This window comes from Python bivittatus, unplaced genomic scaffold (genome assembly GCF_059951505.1).
Source record: "Python bivittatus isolate LINGU-HERP-01145 unplaced genomic scaffold, Pbiv_v1 ctg000090_np1212, whole genome shotgun sequence".
In the NCBI taxonomy this organism is placed as follows: Eukaryota; Metazoa; Chordata; class Lepidosauria; order Squamata; family Pythonidae; genus Python; species Python bivittatus.
The window spans coordinates 4,094,519-4,122,299 of NW_028277046.1; the positions used below are offsets into that span (position 1 = coordinate 4,094,519).

The 27,781-nt window shown below is 49.3% G+C and overlaps 2 protein-coding genes across 3 annotated transcripts; both read right to left on the reverse strand.

Moving 5' to 3' along the window:
• Positions 1-415: 415 nt before the first annotated feature.
• On the reverse strand, positions 416-18,509 carry LOC103064213 (solute carrier family 2, facilitated glucose transporter member 5). The gene is made up of 14 exons (XM_007432043.4): positions 18,381-18,509; positions 12,688-12,856; positions 9,574-9,634; positions 8,967-9,065; positions 7,899-8,059; positions 7,442-7,566; positions 6,814-6,966; positions 6,606-6,731; positions 5,928-6,115; positions 5,112-5,222; positions 3,890-3,991; positions 3,434-3,506; positions 2,295-2,422; positions 416-1,895 (listed from the first exon to the last, which is right to left on the reverse strand). The coding sequence occupies exons 3-14, from the start codon at positions 9,607-9,609 to the stop codon at positions 1,659-1,661; spliced, it is 1,539 nt and encodes a 512-aa protein (XP_007432105.1). The 5' UTR covers positions 9,610-9,634; positions 12,688-12,856; positions 18,381-18,509; the 3' UTR covers positions 416-1,658.
• A 3,445-nt stretch (positions 18,510-21,954) lies between these two features.
• Positions 21,955-26,493, reverse strand: LOC103065980 (solute carrier family 2, facilitated glucose transporter member 5-like). Of its 2 annotated transcripts, XM_025169071.2 has the most exons (8): positions 26,398-26,493; positions 26,145-26,269; positions 25,248-25,400; positions 25,043-25,168; positions 24,053-24,240; positions 23,313-23,423; positions 22,382-22,483; positions 21,955-22,147 (listed from the first exon to the last, which is right to left on the reverse strand). In XM_025169071.2, exons 2-8 carry the CDS (start codon positions 26,254-26,256, stop codon positions 22,064-22,066), a joined length of 876 nt encoding a protein of 291 aa, XP_025024839.1. In that variant the 5' UTR covers positions 26,257-26,269; positions 26,398-26,493; the 3' UTR covers positions 21,955-22,063. The 2 variants fall into 2 exon arrangements, with proteins under 2 accessions (XP_025024839.1, XP_087992908.1); XM_088136782.1 differs by having other exon boundaries at positions 21,955-22,483.
• Between the last annotated feature and the right edge of the window lie 1,288 nt (positions 26,494-27,781).

The following is a 27,781-nucleotide window of genomic DNA, read 5'->3' on the forward strand; positions in this document are numbered from 1 at the left end:
TCGAAACCTGCGGATAATGTAAACCCCTGCATGGCATAAACCCCCATTTGTGGCTTGCCATTGTGGGGTATCAATAAAACCACCAGTTCAACCTAAGTGTTATTCTGTATTCACGTTACCAGTCTTGTTGACAAGCACTAGAGTTAGTTGGGAAGCACCAAACTGAACTGAAGGACATTCTTTAGCTATAAGTCCCCCCCTTCAAAAAAAATAATAAAATTTAATAAAATAAAATAAATGCAGTTAAGGCTATACCGGTGGGCCCCGTGGGTACCAAATCCGATTTCTCCTCCCTCCAGTCAGTGTGGAGCTGTAAATATATTGCGGCACAGCAGCCCCAGCATTGCGTTATCTCCAACCAAACGCAGCGGCTGATTTGAACACACGCGTGGCATCTTTTCAAGCTTTATCCAACAACTCTTTTATTTTGCAGCACTAAAGAAAAAATACACCGCGATCCTTTGTGCAAAATACAGTCCCCCACACCTTGGAAAAAAAAAACAAACAGCAAAACCAAAAACACACACACGGATATAAATCCATTGCAGGATATTTACAATGCTCTCTTTGCCAGTTCTCAACGTGCTCATGTAAACAGACGAGGTTTGGTTTCGAACCTCGGGCCGGTAAGGGCGATTCTGGTTGCAGGGAACCCGGCAGCCCGTTTTGGAAAACAAAATACAAAAGGAAGAAGGGTCGTCAGGATCCCACTGAGCTCAGTGCAGGAATATTCCTAGGGGTAGAGATTATTTTGAAGCCTGGCTGCTAAATCCCCTGGAAGCTCACCTTGAATGCAGGGATCTGGCAATCGACCTCCAAAGGGGAATGTGTGATTGATATCTAGCATGTCAGGCATCCTGGCTAATGCAGAACCCTGAAAGGCTAGTCTTCTATGTTTAGGGGATGTTTTCCTGTCTCAAAACACAGCGTAGAGTGGCTTAGATTGGAAATTGTTCAACTTAGAGCAGCGTTTCTCAATCTTCTCAACTTTAAGATGGATGGACTTCAACTCCCAGAATTCCTCAGCCAGCCATGCTGGCTGAGGAATTCTGGGAGTTGAAGTCCACTGTCTTAAAGCTGAGAAGATTGAGAAACGCTGCTCTAAAGGAAGATTGGCCTAACCCATCTGGAAGGCATCACTTCGGGGAGAGGCTGGGGGTGACAATAAAATGCACCCGTTGAATTTCAGGGTATGCAACGGGGGGTCTCTTTCCCCGGTTCAATTAGGGGGGTTCTCGAAGAACAGAAGCCCCATCGCTATCCACGTGGGAGAACAGAACTACGGATGTGCCCGTATGCAAGAAGAACCACAGCAAAGAAGGAAGAATATTGATGCATTTTTCAGGGTCCGCCCCATCAGGAACGCAGCGCGGGTTTCGCCCGCTTGCGCTTTCCAAGCGTGCGCCAACGGGAGCTGAGCCCCTCCCAAAGCAGGATCTTCGCCAACTCCGTTCCCACCTCGGAGGGCACCCACTGAAAAATTGCAATGTTCGTGCGCCCGCTTCCTCCTCGGAAAGCTAAGATGTTGGGGGTGCCCCTTGCCCGTAGAGGTGAAGAGAGGTGCCTGGCGAACCGGAGAAGCATCAAAGCACCGCTCTGTGGCTTTATTTACAGTGGACCCACCTTCGCGTGGGGGAAATTGGGTGGGCTGCAAGACCTTACAAGGCGCTGGTTCTCTCCCCCTCGATTTTCTTGCCGTACGGGGCGGAGATGGCGGTGAAATCTTTCAGTTCGTCCTTCTCCGCCTGTTCCTCGGTGCCGTTCCTCTTGGCCATGATCCGGTTGATCTCCATAAAGGTTTTGTTCTTGGTTTCGGGGACGATGAGGAAGACGTAAATGGCGGTGGCCAAGCAGACGGCGCAGAAAATCAGGAAACAGTAGGGGCCGAGCCCTCGCTGGAGGAGAAACAAACGCACGGGAGATTTGGAAGGGAGGTCGAATTTGCGCCGGTCGGCAGCTTTTCAAAAAATGCTTATTTTGTGAGGAACCTCGGAAGGTTCAAGATCGAACCAAAGCTTTGGTTTCCTAAGGAACTATTCAGACATAAGAGTTTAAACTCCCCCCCCCATCTGACCATTCACACCCCCCAGTTGCGTCCACCAAGCCACTGCGATGGACTCGATCAACTTGGTTGAAATGAACCATGGCTTGGGGAAATGGGGTGACGCCACCTGTGCAAAGTCGGACTCCCATTTTTGTACCTTCACGCGTGTTAGCAGAATACAGGGCCGACTGCATTTTCCCGACACGAATTCCTCCTTTTGCAAAAAGTTTCAGAGCTTACAAACGATTACCTCTAAGTAGCTGAAAACAAGCCCCACGGTGAAATTCGAAAGCCAGTGCACAGAGCCTCCCACCATGAATGCAGCGGGCCGAGAGGACTGCAGGAACATTTCCATGATCATGACGCTGGGAATGGGGCCTAGAAGAGCAGAAATTGGAAAGAACAAAGGGGGTTGCCTTCATTTACCCAAAAAAATCAAATTAAACTCCACTTCCCCCACCTCCCACCTTCGCTGAGCTTCTAAGAATGCAAAATGCAATTGCCTATACTTTTCCACTGAAGTTGCTTCATGAGGACTAGAAACTATATTAAATGTCTGCATGGAAGACATTTTTGAGCAGATAAAAGCAATAAAATGTTAGAAAAGAAACCAAGAGAAATTAGAAAGTAAAAAAGAATAGTGAATAAGTAAGAAAGAAAATAGAAAAAGAAAAGAAGATTATAAAAAAGCAGCTTCTGATCTTTTTGATAAATGCATTTATACTTTACCCTCTCTTTACATCATAATTTCCTGCTTCTGTAAGCTACCTGAACTAATCATTAAACCCATAAATCACAAATTCATTTTTTCCTTCTTCAGCAAAAAGTCCGTCAGGGATTGCCAGTCACTAATAAATGCTGATCTCTCTCTTCAGCGAACAAGCTCATTTTCCCATCTCTTAATTTTGCCATCTCTTGAGGACTAGGAACACGAAGGGGTTTCAAACCGAAGAGACTGTACCTCAAGTTCTCTTATGCAGAATATATTTACCCCAGAGAGGAGATCCATGCATCCATTGGATAAACGAAACAAACCGGTTCAAATTGTTTTAAGGATTTAGAGTAGCCCTGATGCCCAGTTCAATTACTGTACGGCCGGGCATCTGGGCAGAAACTCTGCAAACATTAAGTCAAGCTCGACTCTTTTGGATTTCATGGAATCACCCAAGTCGTTTCTTTGGGGGGGAATCTGAAAGTGCTGTTAACTTTTTGGGGGGGTTCTGGTCCAGCTCGTAGCCTCGTGCAGAGAGACAATATTCCCTACGTAGGTCAGGGTATATAATGAATATTGAGCGGACAGCGTCGATGCCCGGGCAAGCTGACCTAGATTTAAGGCCCATCTGTGTGTCCTCTGAGCACACGTCCGAACCGGGCAACGTGTCTACTCACTTGCTCCGATTGCGTGTCCGATGACGTAGCAGATTATGCAGGCGATGCTGATGTAAGGCATCCACGTGATCGTCTGGGAGGGGGAGAAATTGGCTCGAGTTAGGCCGAGAGGGAAGCACTAGCCCTGCAAGGTGGGCTAACTCTTCCTTTATTGTAAGGTTATATTCACAGGATCTTGCACACCTGAAGGAGAGCATTCTCCTGAACATTAGGGAGGGTCCCTTCTGAAGCATGTCCCACCCGCCCGCTCTCCTCCTGCAGGCTGAGAAACCTTTTACATGTCAGCCACCCCGACTGCAGCTCTTCCCCCTGTCTCCTGTGGTCATGCCCACATATCATTACGGAGAGGAAGCGTGCTATGCAGGAATCTAGGCTAAAATGATGAGACTTTTCCTGGATGCTCCACCCGGATCTTCTTCCCTTCCAGCCGATCAAAAGCCTTTTTTTGGGACAAACCTTGAGATTCAGCGCTAAGGTTAGCACCGCGCAGGCAACACAGCAGATGCCAAAGCCAGCCAGAAGCAGCACCCTTCGTCCCAAGGACTCGATGATAAAGACCTAGTTGGGGAAAAGGGAAGAGTTAGATGGTGACACCTAAAACCATAAGGCAGTTATGGGAGTCCCCCGTCCTTCTCCGGCCCTCCCGAAATCCTTCAAACTGCATTTGGCCGACAAACTGCTCTCCACGTTCCCTTCTTTCATAGCCAGGAAGAGTAAGACTTTCTGAGCCCAACTTAATTTGATTTCTGTCTGGCTTGGAAGAACCAGCCTTTCTAGCGCGGTTTTTCTTCCTCTCTCTCTCTCAAAGCAAAATCGAAATAAATCAGATCGTCATCATCCTCGTGGAGATAAGCAAGTGATGGATGGATTTCACCTCAGGTGCAACTTTCATCCGTGCGCATGCACCAAGGGGTACAAAACTGGATTGTGTAAACCAGAGTGGCTTTGGATTTAAGAATAAAAGGAAAGAAATAGGTAAAATATGATTTCTCATTCAGGTGGGAACCCCTGCAAGCCATTGCTTCAGCCTTCAAATTTTAAAGAGCTGTGCATAGCTCCTTCCCTCATCGTTTTCCAGGACTTTTTAATTTTAGTAGATTTTGGGGGGGACTTCTGTATCTTCCTTTCTTCTCTATGCATCTTGGAGTTACGTTAATTTAGTCCCTTGATCTTGTTGGCTCATCATATTTCAATAAAAGCAAATGAAAGGAAAAAAATTCTGGAAAACTTAGTGGCACCCCCAGGATGGTGATCCCATCATTGTTTGAACTAACTTAGAACTACGGTTTTTAATGTTCTAGGCCACCCTAAATCTTCATGGAGCTGGACAGCTCCAAATGTAATAAATGCTCATAAACGCTATTCATAATAACTGCTCCATTTTGCTACGGCCTACCTCCAAATTTTTACACCCCCCGTTTAGAAGTGCAAGTAACCTTTATTCGCTCAATGACCAGCACGACACAAAGAGACAGACAGAAGCTGGTCACAGCGTCTTTAAGACCGCGGTAATTCCCAAGAAGATGATTATTTTTCACCAGCTGCAAACTGGTGTCCATTTGGGTTCTTCTAAAATTCTAAAAGAATTGCAAAAGCTCATTGCAAAAGACCGCAGAGCAAGGACCTTGGGCAAGCCTTCATTGTGCCAAATAAGGAGGCCAAAGCGTAGCCAACATACCGCAACGATAGTCATGACTACGTTGACGGCTCCTGTTCCCACCGTGACGAATTGCACGTTGTTTTCCTCTATTCCTGCATTCAGGTATATTCGATCAGCATAATAGTACACCTGCAAATCAGACCGAAACAGCCTTGTGGTCAGCCCCAAGAGAACGAAGTCGACGTCCCCTGGTCTCTACTGCCTCAAGATTTCCTTGTGGTTTCCCATCCAAGGATCCCTGGGCCCCCAACAGTTTAGATCAGTTTTTCTCAACTTTGGCCGCTTGAAGATGGGTAGACTTCAACTCCCAGAATTGGACTGGGGAGGGGAGAGGAAAACTCAAGACAACCCATGGCTTTCAGCTTAGAATCAAAAAAGAAACAACAGAGAAAGAAAAGGGGCTGGGGAGGGGAGAGGAAAACTCCAGACAGCCAATGGCTTTCAGCTTAGAATCAAAAAAGAAACAAGAGAAAGAAAAGGGACTGGGGCGGGGAGAGGAAAAGTCAAGACAGCCAATGGCTTTCAGCTCAGAATCAAAAAAGAAAAGACACAGAAAGAAAAGGGGCTGGGGAGGGGAGAGGAAAACTCCAGACAGCCAACGGCCTTCAACTGGGAGTTGAAGTCCACCCATCTTCAAGTGGCCAAGATTGAGAAACACTGGTTTAGATTTTTCCCCACCAGCCAGTAAAACGTGACCAATTCTTCCAACCCATCACACGCTCCAAACCCTCCTCTTTAGAGAAAAGATGCCACATTTGCACGGGTCAAGGGTGGGTCTGGATGACCTCTGGGAACCCCGACTCTTAAAGTGCGCACTGCACGATCCTTCCTTACCGCGTTAACCCCAGAGAGCTGTTGCCCCATCATCATGACGATGATAGAGATCAGCTGCCACCGAAGGCCTCGGTAGGTGAACAGGGCCAGCACCGACATTCGCCCCTCGGCTTTCTCCGCTAGGTCCTCCTGCCGCATCTCCTCCATCTCATCCTCCACGTCGTCCCGGCCTCGCAGCTTCTTCAGAGCTGAGCAGGAGAAAAAGGGGAAAATGAATCTCGCAGGAAACCCAGAGGAGACTAAAGGATACTCAAATTGTGGTTCAGCCACATCTGGGGACCACCAATGTACACATCTGCACGGGGGACAGAACTTTTACTCCTGCATGAAAGGGATGTATTAAACTGAGTCCAAACAATACCCAAGTGATGCTTCTTCCCAACATCCACCCCAGAATTATAAAGCCAAAGCTTTATAATTTTATAAGCTGGGGAAGTCTTAGAGACACTGGAGAAACTTCCCAGACCCTTTGGTTCTCACCCTAGAATCGAAAAAGTCACGACACGGAAAGAAAAAGGACTGGGGAGGGGAGAGGAAAACTCCAGGCAGCCAATGGCTTTCAACTTAGAATCGAAAAAGAAACGACATAGAAAGAAAAAGGACTGGGGGGGGGGAGAGGAAAACTCAAGGCAGACAAACCACTCGAGCATCACCGAGAAGGACCAGCTGGAAACGTACCTGTTCTTGCACTCTCCTCATCACCTTTTTGGATCAGCAGGTACCTGGGGCTCTCAGGAAAAAAAGGCAGTAGGAGGAGCTGCAACGCGGCGGGCACTCCTGTTAGGCCCATGAGGATCGGCCACCCTGCAGCGGAAGAGGGAGAAGCGTTAGGACACCCCGCGCCGCCTGCACCACTGCCCGCTCTGCAGGGGCCTCCCCGGTTTACCTTCGGCGCTTCCAAGGACCATCCGCATTCCCAGGATCTGGGCTGCCAGAATGCCCACCGTGATGAACAGCTGGGGCACCACCCCGACAGCTCCTCTGAGGTTTTTGGGGGACATCTCCCCGAGGTACATGGGGACAACGTTGGAAGAGAGCCCTGATTCGGAAACAACAGATGCAAGATAGTACAGCGGGGCGCACACCCCTCACCCCCAAAAGACGGGTTTCCTGCCAGAGGTTCCAGGCGTGTTGCGTGTTCCACGGGTAAAGGACGACCCTCCTTCCTTCTGCAACCCCTTTTCTGTGTATTTCTTTGCATTTCCCTCTCCCCTGTCCCCAACCTCTAACCCTACGCTTTTCTCTCTCCCGCTTGACTGGCAGGAGAAGCGCCATCTGGATTTGCAAACCCTGGACTTTTCTGCGGCTCTTGGGCGTGGGCATCTCGCGGGGGGCAGTTGCTGCTGGAGGGCAGACTTGCTAAGCTTTAAAAAAGCAGGTTTTCCACCTACCCCACCACACTCCCCGGCTCATTCCCCCATCCCACGCTCACCCGCTCTCTTTTTAACCCGGTCGCAGGAAACAGAGTATAAGACGGACGAGGCTGCCCCTCGCCTGAGCACTGGGGGGCTCACCTGCGCAGATGCCAATAACGATGCGGCAGATGATGATCACTTCAAAGGTCTTGGCCACCTTGGAGGTCCCCATGAGGATGGCGGGGATGATGGAGAAGATGTTGTTGATCAGCAGTGTGCCCTTTCTGGAGAGGAGGAGAACATCTCAAGAGGTTCAGAAGATTCAAGCTGGGGCCCCCACGGATGACGATCTGGCCCTCAACCCTCTTCCTCCCTAGAGAAGACGCTTCCATGCCCAACAGAAGACCACCAGATCCAGGCGGGAGGTTCTCTCTGCTTGGACACCCAACAGCCCAAGGAGGAAAGCCAAGCCAGAGGTCATCCTGGAGCTGCTCCTCTGCCCTGTCTCAACTTCCCAGGGCAGAAAATCCAGTTTTGCGTCTCCCAGGCCAGCAGGAACACCACACCCAGCCCAGAATGTGAGTTGTGCAAGCAGAGGAGGAGATCTTCCACCTACCTGCCACAGCTGTTCACCATGGGGCCCACCATCAGTGATCCAAAGAACCCCCCGAGAGGGAAGAACGACACGCTGAGAGACCAGAGGGCGGTCATCAAGTTCTCATCCATAATTTTACCATATCGCTCCTGGTAAGTTTCGTTGTAAAACTCTTGCATGAACTGGAAGAAGGAGGGTTAGAAGAAAGGACAGATCAGAGGAGGATCAACAGCCACCCAGGACCACAAAAGGTGGGGAGGGGGCTTCCGATGGGTTGGGTACCAACCCTCCCCACCCTCAGCCCACACGGCTAGAGGGCTACAGGTGGAAAGCACCAGGCTTGGCCTAAGTGGATTTAAGCAAGATTAAAAGTTTGTCCTTTGGGCTGAAACGAGTCGCTGCTCACGGCTACCTCCCTCCAAAACCTGCTTTTTTTCATCCATGATTTGTACATTGTTTGATCTGTACCGCACTAAGCCCTTAACCGCAGTTTGCAAATCACAGGTCGGCCTAATCCAAGGACGACGTGCATTTGTGTGGCTGGGACCCATTTACTAAATCGGTTAGCGGCTTTCTCTGCATTGCACACCCAGGTCTTCCCCACGAGCAGACTAACTTTAAATCTTTTATCACAGAAAGGGTCTGCTTTTTAGCTCTTATCTGCAGTTGCAGAAAGCAAAATACATCAAAAATCCCATTCTGGTCTCCGGCAACCAGATTCTTCCCTCTTTGTAGAGGCTGAGCCAGGATGCTCTGGGGACCCGAAACCTTTGAGCAAGAGGGTGCCGAAAAACAGAAGACAAGCAGGCGCTTTATCTCCAGATTATAACCAGAGACAGATGGGTCTCTGTGTCCTCAAAGGAAAATTTAAGCGGATTTAATCCAGGTTGCGCTCAAAGGACCATCGAGCCACGTCTTGCTCCGTGCAGAGAGAAGCAGAAGCCATCATCAAAAAAAAAAAGGATTTTTCTTAAGCAAACCTGGAAAAACAAGAGTTATCGGCCACTTGGGCATCTCTCCCTTCTTTGCAGTTTATAAACCCCCAATAAATGCCCCCTAAAGGGATTAAATAGCCCTTCTCCAACAAACCGGAGCGGGAGAATTGATCACGGAGACGTTGTATCCGTACTGGAAGGACGATCCGAAGGCAGCTATGAGGGTCACCAGAGCGAGCATCACCGTCATTCTCTGCAAAGGAGGGGGACAGGGTTACTCAACCATCACACGGGGAAGCCAACCCAAGAGACCGAATTGAAACCATTCTAACCGACCCTCCCGGGAGCCGTTCTTGCCTGCCTCAGTCTTCCCATCTGCAAAATGGGAACTTTACTTAAGGAGATTAACTCTGAGAGCCCTCCCAACGAGCCAAGCGGTGGCAAACCCTTCGCACATCTCAATAGTATTTTTAATGCATGCAAAGGAAACGGGGGGGGGGGATTTCAAATCCGCCTGGCTTTTGCACCTACATCACCGCTGCGGTTCACACAGAGACACCCCCCGTCCCGGGACAGAATTGATGGCGAGCTGGCAGTCCGCACGTTGTGACTTCCCCACCCAAAGAGTGAAATAGCCTTTAAAAATGTTTATTGCAGGGTCTCCTGCCCAGTCATCCTTCCCAAAAGATCCCTTGCAGATCCCCACGTGGTCCTCCCGTCTCCCCCCATTTCCGCCCCCCCAGGAAGAAAACTGCACTCACCCCCTTCCTGGGTTCTTGGGGCTTAGACAACGGCATTTTAACTCTTTTCTGCCCCGCGGACCTAAGCAGAGGAACGGAGAAAGAATGAAATAAATCCCACGGAAAGGGTTATAAACACGTGCAATTACATGCAATGAGTAAGAGGAGTTGGTGACGCAGAGCAATTTATTTTACAAGCTGTCCTGGATAAAATTGACACCCTGGGCCTTTCCGACCTTCCACCTCTGGATCGGCGAGCCAAGAGGCTTCGGGGTGGGAAAACCGCTCTCTGGGCCTTTGTTGCGGGACCGGCTGGAAGAAGAGACGGATTCCAGTCACGCTTTGCACAGCAGGAAGAAAGGAAGAAAAATCCTTTGTTTGATAAGCTGCAGCCACCCCCAGTTCCCCAAAAATCTTCTTTATTCGGCTCTGGAGACCCTACACAGATCCCTTTCCCAAGGACTCACTAATGCCCCCATTATTGTCCTTAAAACAACACAGCAGAGGCGTGCCAGGCCCTTCCAGGTATTTGGTACCCCATAATCACAGCCTGGGGCTTATTGGAATTGTAGTTGAGGGCCTCTGGAACTTTTGGGCTGCAGAGCAGGCGTTCAGACTCTTTGCCTCTCAAGTTTTTAAAGCTAGCTTTAAAAAGGGGGGGGGGGTTAGAAAAAAAAATAGGGAGCAGAGTTCCACTTAGTGCCTTCAGGATTAGAAGCAGCAAATTCCAGAATCCCTTGGCAGTTTTTAGGGACCAGGATTTGGAAAACATCTGGATGATGGGGTTAGAAACAGGATGCTGTTTGGGGAAATTATTTTTTTTGTCCACGAAGAGTTGCCCGTTCCAAACAACAGCTCATTACGGCCAGAAGGCGCCTGTGCTCCAAATATCCTATTCAAAAAGCCTACTGGGGGCCCCGGCTGGGGCTGATAGGAGTTGTAGTCCAGTCCTCAAGCCATAGATTGCCAAAGAACACTTCCAATTCCTTAATGTGCAGCCAGGACCCCAATCCATCAGGTCAAGAGGGGATTCTCGAAGCGAGGACATAATTTGCTTTCTGCTGCGTGATGTTTGCAAGGGGAGTGGGGGGCGCACGATGCCAAGGGGAAACTCACAGCCGTTTCCTTGCGCTCGGAAATTTCTAAAGCTTTTCTAAATCTTTAGAAAATAAATTTCTAAAGAAGCAGAGAAGGATGAGCAGAACCTCCAGGCGGGAGGAGCCATCAGCATTTCCAGCTAAAAATGCAGTATTTAATTTTGAAAAAGGGTTTCCCTAGAGCAAAAAAGCCAAAAACCTAAAACAGCCAACTGCTTTAAACTAGAGAAACGATCCACGAAGGTTTATTCATTCCAAATAACTCAAGTATTTTCCTCCCCTCCTTTCTCCTGGATTTTTCCAAACCTTTCCGCTTCAATATTTCCCACCATTCCCCCCCTCCCTCTCTTGGATTCGTCTGGGGGGCCCCATCATCCCCAGCTTCGCTGGCTGGGGGGGATGGGGGCTCCAGCCCACCTGGAGGATGTGGGTTGGGAGAAAAACAACGGTCCAATAACCCATTGCGATCCAAACACTCTAAAAAAACAACAGAATTTGTCCTCCTCTGAAAACATCCCGCAGAGTTTACTAAACAACTGAACCCAACTCTCCAAATAAATAAATAAATAAATGCATCGCTTTGCAAAGCCATTCTGTCTCTAAAATCCCCCCAGGATGATCTTTTCTTCCTTACCTTCAAGCGGCACAGAATTCCTGCTTCCAGCCGGCTATTTCCTGCCTGCAAAAAGGTCTGGATTTCGCAGAGCCTCTCCCCCAGCTTCGCGGCTGTGATTCAACAAGCCGGAGGCCACTCCAAGCCCACCTCTCTCTCCATCCTATATATTCCTTTCTTTTCCTGACCCCGCCCCCTCCTCCCTGGAAAATTCCTTTTTTGTAAGGGTATCTGGGAGGGAACCATTGCTTACGTGACCCCTAACAGATAAGCCCTCCAGCCACCCTCTGGGGTGCCTGGGGCTTTGCAAAAGCGCCTCCTCCAGCTGCAGGGACCTCAGTGACCCTTAACTCCAGTCCCACTGAAATCCCTCCAGCACGTAGACAGAGCGCAGACCCCAAATTGGCCTGTTGGAGAAGGGGGGGAAATTCCTGATTCTCCGTGGGGTGAAAGATGCCACCCCAGCCTTGCTCCTCCCACCACGAGGAAGCAAAAACAGCCGTCTTTGTTTGCAGAGGAATCCACCGGGCAACAGAGACGCTTCCCAAGAGCATAAAACAAACTTCGTTGTGTTTTGGAAAGGTGCGGGTCAAGCTTTGATATGCCATTTGCCCCAAGGCTGCTTCCAAAACCATTAAGGGGAAAAATCGTCCAAACAGAACAGCTCAAAAATATATCCAGTCTGCAGCAAAGCTTAGAGAGCAAAAATCTCCCCGAAACGCCCAGGGATTTTGCCCAGAGTTGCTGGGAGTCGGGTGGCATATAAATTTAATAAATCGTCATCATCGTTAGAAAGGCGGATTTCTTTTTTGCAGTCAAATTCATGCAGGCAGAACGTCTGGGAAGGCAGTTTTGTAGAACGAGACACAGACGTGGTTTTCTTACAAACATTACGGTTGTAATCATATTTTCCTCTTTTTCTCTATTTGGTTTCGCTGGAAAACCAGGAGCGTGATTAAGGATAACTGAGAGCAATACATCCCCTTGTCTTTTATTTCTTCCCAGCTTTTTTTCCCCTCCTCTACAGACTTCATTATTTTCTCGGAAGCTCCAGGGGGGCCTAAAGCTTGTAAATTTGCCACCACTCTTTATCACTGATATGCAGAGTGTCTTTCAAAGTATTCCTTCTCACAAGCCCCTCTCTACCCAATCAGGATGAAAATATCTTCCTTCCTTCCTTAATCTCTAACGAAATCAACCTGTGCTTATCTCAAGAAGCTGAGATGATCAGTTTTGGTTCGAATCTGGATGGGGGGCCAGGAGGAGAATCCATGTCTGGAGGCTAGAGGAGAGAAGATGAGCCCCCCTCCCAAAAAAACTCAAAAATGGGAAGTGTCTTTCCTATTGCTCCCAAGATAAGGATGACTTAGCTGTGTGTACGGAGTTGACTTGACTCAACTCAAGAAGCCTTCTTCCTTCACTCACCTATGACGAGCCTTCGGTGGCAAGGCTATTTGTCCAGCTGTGGTTTCTCCCCCTCATGTTTTCTCCATCGTTCAGGAGCTCAGGGTCTCAGCCAAGCTGCTCCCCACTTTGAGAAAATAAATGCCCCAATTCTGGGCTTTGCTGCATGACCCTACCCACGCAGTTGCACCTACAAAAATAAGAAGGCGTATTCAATATCTCCACAGTTCCCTCCCAGGTGTGATCTGGAGTGGATAACCAAGCCCTACAAGCTTTGGTTCCCCCCGCAACAGCTGGATCTCCCCCACATCTGGATTGACAACATGGGTCCTGCAACCCTAGGCGCGTCCTCAAAGCTGTAAAATCCAAGTGGGTAGTTATCCCATTTAAACCAGCAGTGGCCAGAGGCTTGAAGACATTTTCTCCCATTAACCTGGTCATCCCTTAGAATTTTTGCAGCCCACCTTTCTCTAAGTTCTATCCCTGGGAAAAATAAATGACATTTTTGCAGCTGGGGCCTCCCAACTTTGGAGGCCGCATCCTTTAGAAAGCGGATACAACCGTAACAACCTGGCTTACTTTTTGGCACCGAAAACCAGATTCACTTATTTTGGTTAGACGTGGTGGTGTTGTTTTTTAAGGACTCTTATCTTGTATTAATGTTTGCCTGTGTGTGTGTGTGTGTTACATACAAAGAAATCCTGGAAGATCTCTGTTCTTGTTTTAAGAATGTGCGCGGTCCTCTTCACCAGTCCGGATTATATTATATTTACCTGTTTAGGTTTTGCTTAGCACAGCTGATCTTTGGTATCAACTCTGGCTTCCAAGTCAGCATATGCTCAGTTAATAAGAACAATTTAACTTACTGATAACCCAAGGGCTATCAGACGGCCAAGTCTTTTTCACTTGCACCTGTCATGTTCTGATCCTTCCTGGTTGATGACTCAGTCACTTTCCAGCATGGGTTTCTCCTTAAACGCTGGTTCAGATCCTTGCCAGCGTCCAGCATGGACTTTAATCATTGCTTCGGGCTTTTGAACGCTCCCCCAGATTTTGCGGGGAGTTCTCTCTGGCTGGTTTTAACTTCTCATACTGCCTTTTGGAAATGCTTCCAGTCTCAGATGGGCACGAAGCCACAACGGGGTCCACATCTTGCAGCCTCTGGCCAATGCCATGAAGACGCCTCCTTTCGCAGCACTGCTGTTCTCAGGAAAGAGGGTGTGCGGCGCTGCGAGAAAAGGAGTCTTCCAGGACAGCAACTAATCCCCCATCCCCCAAAGGGGCCCAAATTCCAAGGATGATTGCATTATGGCTAAATCAACAGGAGGAGTTTTTAGCAATTCAGCGGGGTTACTCAAGAGCAGGAACAGGTGGCTTTGGATCAGTTTTGCCTGAAGCACAAAGCCCGTTGTAAAGGGAGAGGATGTGAAAGCAAACAGTGGTTTGAAGGGGAGGCCATGTGGGTGAGTCTAAGGCCTGCAAAAGGGCCCAGTAATTTCCAGTTTTTATTCCCAGGTATGGGGTGGGGGTGGGGCAAGAAAGGAGGGTTTTTAAAATTTATTCCTGAAAGATCATCTGTGTCCTCCATATCTGAAAGTGGGAGAAAACTGCCTTGTTGAATTTCCACAGTTGTGATTAGAGCCAGGGAAGAATGATTAGGATTGCCAATCTGGCTGAGGGCTGGACCATTTTAGTGGATAAGACACCACCAGGAGATCCCGATGCCAACAGCTGGACTGGGAAGCCAAAAAACAATTCCAGGAAGAGGCGGGGCAAAGTACTGTTGCCAAGAGGATTGCACAGATGGGTGCTCCTACATTCTCATGGGAAGCAAAACCTGATATTAATTATAATATAATTATAAAACAGAGCAAACTATGTTCTTGCTCCATAAATCTGCTGTTTGTCCGCCAGTCAATAAGACACAAAGTGAAGGATTTAAACTTGTCTTATACCTGCCCTACCCCAGAAAATTAATGTTTTTTTTCTTTCCATCATGCTGAATAATGGAGGAAGATAAGTGATCCCCCAAAACAGCATTTGAACTTCCTCTGTGTCTTGCATAATCTCGTCATTTGCATGGATTTTCCAGCCCCTTCTCAGAGGTGCATAAAAGGCCACAACAGCCCTAAAGCTAATCAAGAATTTGAACAAGGCCCCCCTCTTTTTTTCTTGCGCTTGTCCTGAATTTGCCCAATACATTGTTTTATTTTCAGCCTTGGCCCAAATCACTCTATCCGACAGAGCCCAACGGAGTCAGCTTCTTACATAAAAAGGATACGAGAGCAACCAAACAGGATATGTCCCTTCAAAAGTAGAGAAATATTTGCAGAGACAGGCAAGACCTGTGTCCTTTTGTGCCAAAGCAGCAAAGCTCAGTTTTTTTCTCCCTCCTCAGAAGCAACTTTAAACTAAAAAGCCCTGTCAAGTTTCTAGTCCTCAGCACCATGGAAAGGGGAGAAAGAGCTGAGCGAGGTTCTTACAGGCAGCAAAGTTTTTATTGGCTGCAGCACCTTGCGTCCTTCACCCTCACACCACCCGGGCATGATTGCCAGTGCCAACAGGGCTTGGATGAAGGCACAGGCCACCCGCTACTGCCAAGCACGTGAGCGTGCAATGCACACAGTTGCGTAACACGGAGGCTTCTCTCCCAGCGGCCAAGCTGAAACACGTTTTTTTCCCAGCCTTGCAAACCCTCAGCACTCTCCATAGCACAGGGCAAAAAGACGGTGCGCACGCTGTCTTCCCCAGAACAACCTTCACACGTTCTGGGTCTTGAATTCGTCCGCTCTCTCAGGGACCGAGGTGGCTCCTGATTTCGCTTTGAACCCTCCACCTCTACCGATGGTTTTCTTTCTCCAACCCCGCTGGGCTGGTCGGGCACCGCTGATGCTCTCCTCCTGGCCACGCTAGAATTGGGCACGGCGGGTGCACCTGTTAAGGGCCCTCACGCCTCTCCGCTTCCCTGCCCAAAAATTCCTGCTCTCCACCTGCATTCTTCCGCCCTGTCTCTTATCTTAATCCTTTGAACCCCAAGCATCTCTGCAACTCAAAGGGACTTGGGAGGGAGAGACAGCATTCCTTCCCCCCCCCTTTTCTTCTCCTTCATCCCTTTCCCCATTCATTCTTCTCCTCTGTCCAGCTGCCTTCCGCATTCACGCCAAGATTGCAATCTGCTTGGGGCAGAGATCTCTGGCTTAGCTCAGGAGGCTGACGGGTTCAGTCATTAACACATTCCTCTTGTCCTCCTCCCCCTGCAATCCAGACAATAGGCAGGTGTTTACCCTTTGGGGGGGGGTTCATCAGGACATTCCCATCTTCTTTGATCCTCCACCCCACCCGAGGCTTGCACTGGTCCTATCAAAGCTCACTGGTGGACCAGCCTGGCTCTGGGGTGCCCCCATTCCTAGGGGACCCCTCCTCTGCTTGCTGTTCTTAACAGTGGGTGTTTGCCTGAATAGGGCTGGCAAATGGGGCGGGGGGGGAGGCTAGGAAGCTTGGAAGAGTTGCAATTAGCAAAGGAGGATGAAGAGATGGCGACAGGGAAGGGAAAACCCTGGGTGCCAATTCTTTGTATCTTCTGGTAGAAAAATATTTAAGTAAGAAGTTAAAGAGCGCTAAACTCTATTTATTTATTTTTTGGCCTAAGCTGTAACACCTGGCTTAACCCATCACACTTTGCTATTAACCATGGTTTACCAGCTGCAAGGCTGGGAATGCATGTGGCAAGGCCAATGGGCGAAGCCAAACCAACCATCATGTAGCTTCTCCTGATGCCCAAACCAGAAACCGCCTAAAGCTGCTGAATTAAACCACCTTCCAGGTTTGCACTGAACCACATCCATGAGCTTTGCAGCTCAGATCGAAGGTTAACGCGCAGGAACACCCCAGAATGAATGCAAAGAAAAACTGGACGCATTAACCCAGTTTGAAAATGCAGCCCCTCACTTTGCTAGTCCCATGAGGTGAACAGAGCCCATCATCCTGCATCAGTTTCAGTAGCAACCATAAAAACCACAGGCACCCTTTCCAACCTCGCTCCAAACAACCACTAGCAAACGTTTAGTAAGCTTATTTCTCTGTTACACCAGCACCCAAAGAGAAGTTACCTTCCCATGCTCCTAAACGTATAAAGAAGCAGAAAAGCTCAGCCCCGAATCCAGAGTTAAAGGGACAGGTGGCAAAAGAGGTTTAAAAACAGGTGAAGTGACTTTCTGAGACAAGCAGATACAGAATAGAGAGAGAAATAAAAGGACCCAGGTATTTTTGCATTCTCCTGAAACATCCAGGGAATGAGATCCCCAAATAATATCTAGGAAGGTTGGCCCAGCTTTGGTTGAAATAGAAATTCCTGGCACGTTCTCAGACGTTCCTGATTTCAACATTATAACCTCCCCCCCCCCCGGCTTTTTTAAAAGCATTAAAAATAAAAAAGTATCCGAGGTTTATCTGCAGAGAGCTGGCATTTGAAAGCGAGAGTCTAAAAGTGCATCTTGGGTCAGCTTGTTAATATCAAAGCGGGACGATTTAGCAGCGGTGGGGGAAAAAAGCACGTGGCGAGATAAAAAAATGAATTTGGAGCTGGGGCCAAATTCGCGGACGCAGCAAGGCGAATGGGACCTTTGGCCCCGGCTGGCGGCGTTTTCGGCTGTCACGCTTGGTTTACTGTTTGGTTCAGTAAAATCAGGGGTCAGGGTCCCTGAATCGACTCCCATGCAACTCGAATGCTTGATTTGATTCCCATCGCCAGGTTGCCTAGAGCCCTTCGTTCGATCTGGAATCCGGAGCCGTTCCTTGGGTCTGGTCTTGCCATCCGCTTCAGATCCAAGTTTGGCAGAGATTTCAAAGTCAGCCCCCCCGCTACCCCTTGGACCAGACTGGAATTATGATATGACCTGAGCCAGCATTTAAATGCCTCCCCCTGCTCCGGTTTAAATCGAATCCTCCGGTTCCAGGCTCCAAGCTTTCCTTGGCGTCTCCTTTGTGCAAATAACTGCATATTGCCCCTAAGGACACCATCAAGCCGATCAAAACGACACCGAAGGAGCGGAGTGTGAACGGCCAGTAAGTCACCCACAGCGATGGGTTGCAGGAGTTGGAGTTTAGCTTGAGGACTAGCAACTTGACGGAGCTTCATCTCCCATTCAGAAACCGCCTCCCTGGTCCTCTGGATTCTCACGCGTATGGCATTTTCTTCTCAAGCAGCCCCTCTACCCCACTTTTGGACTAAGGAACATCATTCATCTCCCTTTTATAATTACCAGCATAACTGGCCACGCTGGAAACTCTAAACTGGGACAAAACGGGGAACAGCAGAGTGCAGAAAAGGCTAAAACCCTAAAACTGCAGCCTGTCGTGTTTCCGAACTGCAGCACAAGTAACGCTCCGGCGTTCATTTCACCCATGTTAACATTTTCTTCGTTCGCCCCGCTGATGAGACGCCAGCCGGGAGAGGAAAAAGCCGGGCAAATTCTTTCGATCGATAAGACAATAAATGACGTCCAACAGGTAGAATCGGCGGTCGAAGGGCCAAATCTCTGCTTTAAAAATGCATGGGATGAATTGGATTGAAAAACAGGCTTAGAAGGGAAGCGGAAAAGCCCGTGCCCCATATAAGCCCAGACAGACATGGTGCAAAATCACACCCCCGCTTTTTTTTTACACACTCCAATCCTGAAATAAGTTTAAAGAGACCCCCCCAACACACAACTTACCTATTTCCCGTCAAGCCCCTTTTCACATCCAAACCAGAGGAGCAGAAAATTGCACCTGCGAGATGCACATTCAAATTTAAACAAGCAATTGTGTTGTTTTGCTGCCCTTGGACTCTCTGGCACACAAACCTTGTTACTTCACAGCTTGACTTTGCTCTCTGCCGTCGGAGAGCAGCAATTTTCCACCAACAGCCTGATGAAAACTCTCCATCACCAGGCTACTTTGGGAAAGGAAAGAGCGATCGCCGGAATGGGCATTAAAGAAAAAAAAAAACAGATTTCTTTCTGCAATTCCTCGCTCAGGTTGTTTCGAACCTCAGCCCGGGGCAGTTGTCGGCAAGCAAGGAAGGCCGGGAGGGCAGCACACCTCCCTGTAACACACCTGACTTGGCAGGGGAAGCAGGATTGTGGCGTTTCTTAGCCACAAAACTGTCGCCCAGACGAGCAAACAAACACAGCTCCCTGCCTTTAAAATTCTGCAGGGTGGAAAAAAATGTGGTGGTTGGGATCCGCAAGGAGAGGACGCCACGCATCCTGGCACGAAACCCGCACCCGCCTTTGGGCCAGTCCCACACACTTCACTGGTTAATTTAATGTCACGCAGGGGCTGCCCAGCTCCCATCACGACGACGGAAATCCGGCTGCTCATTAAAAGAAAAACGCACCAGGCTGGAAGAGGAAAGGTGGAACCAGACCCAAACCAGCCACCATCACCTTGCGGGGCTGAACCAGACCCAAACCAGCCACCACCACCTTGCAGGGACGTGGGTGGAGATACCCAGAGCCCCAGGCGTGCGAGGCAGGGAAACCTCTGGGCGAAAGCCTACTTTACAAGGTTGGCGTACATCCGTCTTTTCCCAGAATTGGCATTCTCCCGGCTAAGCGCTGGCTATTAGAATCCCCCCGGCAAAAATGTTACAGCTGCAAAAAGCGGTGGGTGTCCCTGATTTCTGCAAACGAGCAGGCCATCTACGCCGTTTCTAGCCGTCACCCCGAAAACCGTCGGCCAAAGAGGTCCTGAGTTCCACCTGGCACCAAATCCTGGCTGGGCTAACCCGAGCTCGTCCGCGCCTACCTTACAGGGTTGGGATGAGGATGGCTAATCGCGGCGGAGGTGCCCAACTTGCTTTTCGACATTCCTAAGTTCGGCACACCTGCCTCCCTCTTCGCTACGGCATTTTGTTAAAGGGTATTAAGTAATCCGGGACAGCATGAAGCAGGCGCCAGGGCCCAACCGCTTCCAAAAAGGTTGCCCGCAAAGCTGCGGGGACCTGCCCGGGCAGTTGCAAGGCGGACTTGAAGGGGTCTGTCTGTCTGTCCGTCTGTCCGTCAACCATCAGCCGTGAGTTTCCCCTTTCGAAGAAAATGCCGTGTCCCTTTAATCTGGCTTAGGGACCCAAAGAAAGGGGAAAGGGGTGCATTTGATCCCACCACCCACAATCGGATTTATGGAAGGGATTTTCTGCCTCCAGCAGTTCCAGATCAACTGAATAATCTGAACCTTCAAAGAACGCGATTTGTTGTTCTTTGCTGAAAACATCTAAACACAAGGAAACAGCCATTGGTAAACTGCACAGTGTTGCTGAGAAGGATTATTATTATTATTACGGTTGGTCCCACAGTCGGCCAGATGTTTAGACTGGATCTGGCCTTGTTATCTACCTATCGAGTTCTTCCCAAGGACCTGAGATAGCCAGATGTGGTGGTTATTAGTACCAATGCTACTAAATCAATGGGGGGGGCTGAATAAATTGAACCTATAAGGCAGAGGATGTTACTCTGTTGTTGTTTCTCTGCTTTAAAAGGTGTTTAACAATTTGTAAACTGCACAGAGTCGCCAGGAGCCGGGCAATATATAAATAATAATAATTATAATAATAATATTATTATTATTCCCCTGTTCCCAGTTCTAAAAAACATCCCCCTTTATTTCACAACACAGGGAATATGCAGAGACTCAGATCCGGTTTGGAACGAGCACTCTTCCCAAATCCCCTCGGGTTGGCCTACCTTGCAAGGCTGTTGTGAGCGTAAGCGAGCTCAGTGAGGGAATCCAGTCCATTGGGGGCTGCAGTTCACACCTTACACCAAACCACAAACCACAGGTTAAGCTTAACCCCTTACGCTAAGCCATCAACCCCGGTTTGCCAACCGCCACGACTGAATTCACCCGGTGCCAAAGCTTGTGATGCCCAGCCGGTTTTTCCACCCAGCAGGGAACTTGTTCCAACGGACTGGGAAAAAGGGCCTCTTTGGGGGTGTTTGGAGGACGACTGAACACGCAAAATCCACGTTTACGTCCCAAGAAACTTTTATGAAAACAAACACACACCTCGCTATTTACAAGGGAGCAAGTCAAGCCACGAAGAACGGGCTACCACGCCTTGCCCCAGTCCAAGAACACGGAAGGCGCCGCGTCCCGGCTGGTTTCGCAGAACAGGATTAAAAAATGCAGGGCTGGGTTTCTCCGTTTCGGGGAAGAAGGACGCTTCCGAGCCGCCATGGCTTTATCCGGACTCAAAGTCTGAGCGGAAGGCGCTGATTTTATTCGCTCGGGGGCTCCTGGACCAGAGTCTTCCTGGACCTGTAGGCTGGCACCAATCCCCGGATCTCCAAAAAGGTTTTTCCCTTGGTTTCGGGAATCATCTTCAAGACGTAAAAGAAAGCCGCCATGCTCATGGGGCTGCAAAGGAGGAGGCTGTAGGGCCCCACGAAGGTCTAGAGAGCGAAGGGGAAAGGTCAAGATCGAAAGGGTCCTCTGGATCTCTTTCGGCCAAGCTCCAGGGCGGGTGGTCCTTCTGCAACCCCTTTGTGTTTCTCAGCCTTGGGGACACCGAATGACCTTCCCTGGCCCCAGAAGGGGTCACTAGCCTTCCTGATGCAGGAATCGGCTTGCTTTCTGACTCGGAGAGGTGGCCGGAGAGGCGCTGCGGGATCACCCACCTCTATATGGATAAAGATCAGGACCGTCAAGCCGTTCAGGAACCAGTGGGAAAACTCTCCGATGACGTAGGCGGAGGACCGGGAAGACTGCAGGAACAGCTCTCCGATCAGCAAGTTGACAAGGGCACCTGCGCCACCAAAACAAGGGTGAAGGCTGCGAAAGGAGTGTGGGTGCGTGTGTTTTAAGCAGCCACCTCTTTTTTCTCTAAATTGCATTTCTGGAGCTCTCCTTCCGGGGTTTCCCCACCGGCAAGGAAAGGCAACAGGACGGTCGCTGATCTCTCCTTGAATTTTGGGGGTGCTTTTATGGAGGCCCAGTTGCCCACCCCAAGCATGGCACAGAGGTGCTCCATGTCTGCATCCCCCCAAGGATGGGCCAGCCCCCTTGCTTTGGCCCTGAGAGAAGGGGTTGGCTTTGCCCTCCTGCAATTTAACCCGTCATTGGTTTGGATCTAGGGCAGGGTTTCTCAACCTCGGCCGCTTTAAGACGCATGGACTTCAATTCCCAGAATTCCCCAGGGGAATTCTGGGAGTTGAAGTCCACGCGTCTTAAAGCGGCCAAGGTTGAGAAAACCTGATCTAGGGTGCTCGAGGGGGTTCAAATGCTTTGTATTCTCTTTGCATCCTTTCGAGAAAAACCTTTTAGGAGCGAAACGTGCAAGGTTTTGCTGTTGCCGTAGTCATAATAGGAAAGCAGGGGGGCGAATCTAGTTAATGCACCTACAGGTTGGCCCCCACACTTACTTACTCGGCCCCATGGCGTGCACGATGAGGAAAACGTTGATGAAGACGTAGTTAAGGTAAGACAGCCAGGCATACCGAAGCTGGAGGGAGAAGAACAGGCCACCTTCGGTCTTGCAAAAACCCGGCCAGGGGCTCTGCTCTAAAGAAGACTTTTTGCAAAGAGACGCCAGCTCCCCGCGTTTCTGACCCACTCTGGCCCCGAACTCTGGCAGGAAGACAGAATTTTCCCAAACCGTCCTGAGGCGCCGGCAATTGAAGTGGAGACTTCGGCCGCCTCGAGCGCGGGGACGAGCAGCCTCTCCACCGTCACGTACCTGAAGCTCCATGGTCACGGTGAGCAGGACGCAGAAGACCGTGGACATCCCAAATCCGATGAGAAGCAGAACTCTGCGTCCTTTAGTATCGACAATGTACATCTGGAAAATGGAAAGACGGTGGGATAGATCGTGCCCGTCCACCCACTTGCTTCTCTCACGGGGCAGGATAGAGGAGAGATCGCCTGGTGGCCTACTTTCTATCTCCATTTGTCTGCTGTTGGCTACACGAAAAGGACAAAGCTGGAATTACTCTCTGGGACTCCCCCTGCTAATTATCCACAGTGGCTCTTTAAACTTCTATGCCTTTGGCTATGTTGATTGATACATTAATTAATCCATTTAATCCATGAATCAATTCAAGTAAATAACGTGCCAAGTCATTTTGAACTCCTCTTTTGATATACAGATTCCATGTTATCATATAGATTTGATATCTAGATTACTGTTGTTGTTTATTCGTCTTCCCCACCTCCATTTTTCCTGCTTTTTCCTCATTTGGGCCAATTAACTGTTTCTGACGTTTGCTAATGTTCAGTCGGTCAAGATCAATCTCTTATTTTTGGCTAGCTGAACTGAAGGGCACTGTGTTTGCTCTGCCAGTCTGATGCCCTAAGAGTTTCTGGAACACTATTTTATTGATGTAGGGCAGGGTTCCTCAACCTCAGCAACTTTGAGATGGGTGGACTTCAACTCCCAGAATTCCCCTGGCTGGGGAATTCTGGGAGTTGAAGTCCACCCATCTCAAAGTTGCTGAGGTTGAGGAATCCTGCTGTCGGGTATGATCGCAGAATCTTAGCAGCCTTTCCCCTTCTTTCCCTCTCGTACCAAAGAGAATCAAGACGGGGCAATCTTGAGTTTCAACAGGGTTAAAAAAGGGGTAAGTGAGAATGAATGAAGAGACGGAGGAAGCAAAGGAGGAGAGGCTTACCGCGTATAAGACACCCACGGTCAACAAGACATTGGTCATGATTTGGACGTATCGGACATTTTCTTCGTTCAACCCTATGGACGAGGACAATTTCTCGGCATACATGTATATCTGAAATAAAACCAGAAGGGCTGGGATCCAAAGCAGAAATTGAAGAGGAGGGAAGAAAACCCACCAGGAGCTTCTCTGAACCAAGAAGGGGGCCACTTCCCAGAAACGAAACTCTTTGGGGCTCGCGTATGGTGCTAAGCCATGGTTTGTTTCAAGCTCGATCAACTGTGGTTTCAGCTGAAATGTTCTCGGGACCAAACCCGCACTTCAGAGGCTCCTTCTGGACTCCCAACCATTTGGGTTACCCATTTTAAAGAGAAGAGCCACACACTCTCCTTCAAAACAAAAGAGTCTGGTGGATCAGAGACCAGGATGGTAAACCTAGAAACCTTCTGCTATATGGTCAGGGACGAGATGCTTCTGTCCACGCTCCTCCTGATCCCCGTACTTCCAGGAAACTTAAACTTATGGCTTTCAAAAGCCAAGTGGCTTTGTTCGTCATATCACTTGTAAGGCAGAGAACCACATGGTAGATACTCAACGTCAACACAAAGCCACCACTGGCGACGTAGCACCATAGAAGGTATTCATGACCTCCAGAAACAACTTTCACCCAACCCATTCCATGGTGCTTGTTATGAAGATGATGAAGCTCAGCTTCTTAAAGGCTCCAGAGACCGCCTCCTTACCGCATTGACACCAGAAAGCTGCTGGCCGGCTACCGCAACCATAACAGAAATTATGTGCCAACGGAGCTCACGATACCCCAGCAGCCGCAAGGAATTCATCTTCTTCTCGGCCTTCTCGAAGAGGTCCTCCTGTTGGAGTTCCTCCAGTTCGTCCTCCACGTTGCTCTGGAGCCTGAGTTCCTTCAGGGCTGGGGAGAAGAGGCAGAAAACACCAAAGCGAAGGTTCAAGGGTGGTGCTAAGGTTGAGGTGGGGCAGAGATAGCAGGATCCCTGATAGGTTCTCCTTGGACGATACTTGGCCTGTAGATATTTTTCCCTTAAGATCAGAATCATGCAAGCCATCGTCTTCCCCATGACCCTTTACGGAAGCAAAAGTTGGACTTTGAAGAAGCAGGATAAGAAGAGTGTTGAACTTTGGTGTTGGAGAAGACTTCTGAGAAGACCGTGGACAGCGAAGAAAACAAACCAATGGATCGTCGAACAAATCAACCCGGAGTTCTCACTCGAGGCACCAATGACCAAGCTCAAATTATCCTACTTGGACACATTATGAGAAGACCCATCTCTCCGTTGCCGGGAAAGATGGAAGGAAAGAGAAGAAGAGGACAACCAGGAGCAAGGTGGAGGGACTCAGTGACAGTGGCGATGAGTGAACCATTGGAAGATCTGAAGGGCCAAGCTGGGGACAGATCCTCCTGGATATAATTCATCTGTGTAGTTGCCAAGAGTCAGCAACAACTTGATGGCACATAATCAATCAATCAATCAATCAATCAATCAATCAATCAATCGCCTTGCTATGTGTGATGGCTTGAATGTCTTTGTATCCATCCATCCATCCATCCATCCATCCATCCATCCATCCATCCATCCATCAGATTCTTCCTTTGACAACCTCCCATCTGGGCTTTTAACATTTCCTAAGTGTTGAGAAACGACACACCCTACCAGGAGTTTAAATATGGCCCCATCGCCAATCCCAGCGGATACCATGTCTGGCGGCTTCTTCCTCTTTCTTCTGAATCAACAGATACCTCGGACTTTCGGGGAAGGGAGGAAGGAGGATGATCTGGAAGATGGCCAATATGCCTGTGAAACTCGCCAGGACTGGCCAACCTGCGCGAGCAGAAACGAGTTGTCAATGCGTGGATTTTGGGTGGCATAGTCCCCACACTTCCCCCTTACCAAGCCTCACCTTCCACAGTGCCCATTATTTCAGGAAAGGCAAAAATCTGGGCCGTCTGGACCCCAATCACTAGGAAAAGATGGGGCACCATGCCAATCGCACCTCTCAACTTGACCGGGCTGATCTCTATGAGGTACATGGGAACCGCGCTCGAGAAAATACCTGGGGAATAAAACAAAGGATGATGACAGTCCTGTTCAAAAGAGGTCTTCATCTTCACTGGTTGCGAATCCCTGGAGGAACCCACCAAGGGGGCCAGAATAAATTGCCCCCACGTTGCACGGAGCAAGTGTGAAGTAGCAGTGAATGTGGAGTGGAAATGGGGAGACCACGAGATCTAGTCCTCCAGCTGCATGGCTTCGACCAGCCGTGCTCTCTTGGACCAACCCACCTCCCAGGGTTGTTGCTGTGAGGAAAACAGGAGGGGGGGTGTTCTGTATACCACCTTGGGTTGTACAAAATAAGGGTGGGGGATAAATCCAATTGATCAACCAACATGGCTAGTTTGGAGTGGCCCGCTGGCCATTTTTTTCAAAGTTGAGCTCCAGGTCACCTCCAGAAAAGTTAAGATGGTGGGCACCAACATGCTTGGAGCCTCTTTTTAGGCACTTCCAAGAGTAGGCAAGGTGGCCAGCTCTACTCAGCCCCGAATCTGCTCCCGCTCGAGACCCCAGAAGAGTCTTCTTGGAAGTGCCCCCCGCTTGATTCAGGGAGCAAAACTGCAACGCCCTTTTAGGGACGAGAACCCTACTCGTCGCCAAGGTTCCCATTGGCCCCTTTGCCTACCAACCTTAAGCCATTGAGGTTGTTCTCGCCGGAAACCGGGGGGCCCTTTTCCTGGGAGGTACCCTCCTGTTTGCTGGGGGGGTTAAACCTGAAATGATCCAGCCCCACACCCCAACTCACCCATCGAGATGCCAATGAGGAAGCGCGAAAACATGGCAAAGATGAAGGCGTGTTGCACGTTGGCACAGACCATAGCCATGGAGAACATCAAGGAAAAATAGCTGTTGATCATCAAGGTGCCTTTCCTGAAGACACAACGGAAAGAAATGGTGGGAGTCAAAGACCTCTTAGATGTGTGGTCGGAGCAGAGGAGAAGAAAATTGCTGGCAGACGGAGAAAGAACCGGGAGATTCTAATGGGGAGGAAAACTTACTTTTATGGATCAACTGCTAAGGTTTAATTTGCTCCAGGAATGGTAAGCAGCTGCCTAAGATGTTGGGCTTGACCATGATTTATTCATGGAAGCCACCACTAGCCGAGTCCACGCAACGCCTGACGACGTAAACCAGGAAGTGATTTTTTTATTCAGCAGCTTCAGAAGGATCTGAAGCCTTCGGTGACCTCATTGGCTGAGATTTTGACAAACAACCTTCATTCTGTCCTCGGGGTCATGCACGGCACAAGCCACGGCTTCATTTGGCCGTTGTTCACTCAAGCCAGGACGGCCCAGTTTGCCCCACACCTTTATAAAGTGTATGCATACGTCATTCCACCCAGCCAAACAAATCTTGGCTTGTGCAGCAAACCACAGTTCGAATGAGCCCCAAACCACGGCTTGGTGTCCAGTGGGAACCCAGAGCTTGAAACCAACCCCAACATGTCTCTCTCTGGAAGTCCAAACTTCTAGTAACCTTGCCAGCCTGATCTGGGCATACAGCTGTTTGATTTCCCGTCCACCAGATTGAATTACCATTAGAGCAGGTGGATCTAAGTGGGAAGCTTGCTCCTTCTGCAAGCAGACATAGCTGCTTTAATGAGCCCCAGACTTCTTTTCGATCAATTCTCCCGCTCGGAGAAGATCAAAATAGATATCCAACCGTCTTGTGCTTGACCCGGTCCAGATCAGGGAGCAAATACTCAACCCAACATTTCTGGGAATGGCCAAAGTCGTCGCTCTCTTTTTCTCCCTCCTTCTTTTCATTCACTCTACCCGCGAAACAGCCCGTGGGGGTCTTCAGAGCGCCCCCAATCCAGCTACCTGCCAAATTTATCCACCAGGACCCCGAGGAGGAGTGCCCCCACCATGGCTCCAAGGGGGAACAGGCTGACTGCAAAACCGAGCAATAAATCTTCGTGAAGTTTATCCGCTTGATTGGTGTGGCTCTGGACATTGTGATATGTCAGATTGTAGAATTTTTTGATGAGCTGGGAGGAAGAGAAGACCAACTGAATTAGAGGCCACCAGGTATAGCCAGCGGCCAACTTCGATTCGGTGGTCCTGCTCGGCTGCAGAGCCCCCTTTTTGCATATAAGCTATTTTGCAAAAACCATTTTAAAAGGTTTCCTGCAACTCCCCCACTGCCTGTTTTTCCAAACCCCCCTCCCATTTTTAAATGAGTTGGGCAGCCAATAAATATCAATGCATAATCATAAATCACTTGAATCTGGACGTTTCCCCTTGCACTATTCCCGAGGCCTGGTGGGACAGATTTTCAAAATGTCAAATGGATTAAAAACATAAATAATTGACAAATGTTGCCCGGTTTGACCCACATTTCGCTCGCATCTGCCCTGCAGAGTTCACTCACAGAAGTTTC

Coding starts and splice junctions, on each gene's coding strand:
- LOC103064213 (XM_007432043.4), bottom strand. CDS start 9,609: ATGCCGTTGTCTAAGCCCCAAGAACCCAGGAAGGGG. Junction 8,060..8,966: donor TGATCAATTCTCCCGCTCCG/GTTTGTTGGAGA, acceptor TCCTTCTTCCAG/TTCATGCAAGAGTTTTACAA. Junction 5,223..5,927: donor AGCTCTCTGGGGTTAACGCG/GTAAGGAAGGAT, acceptor TCTGATTTGCAG/GTGTACTATTATGCTGATCG.
- LOC103065980 (XM_088136782.1), bottom strand. CDS start 26,256: ATGATCAACAGCTATTTTTCCTTGATGTTCTCCATGGCTATGGTCTGT. Junction 25,401..26,144: donor CCTCATTGGCATCTCGATGG/GTGAGTTGGGGT, acceptor TTTATTCCCCAG/GTATTTTCTCGAGCGCGGTT. Junction 24,241..25,042: donor GGAAGAAGCCGCCAGACATG/GTATCCGCTGGG, acceptor TCTTCTCCCCAG/CCCTGAAGGAACTCAGGCTC.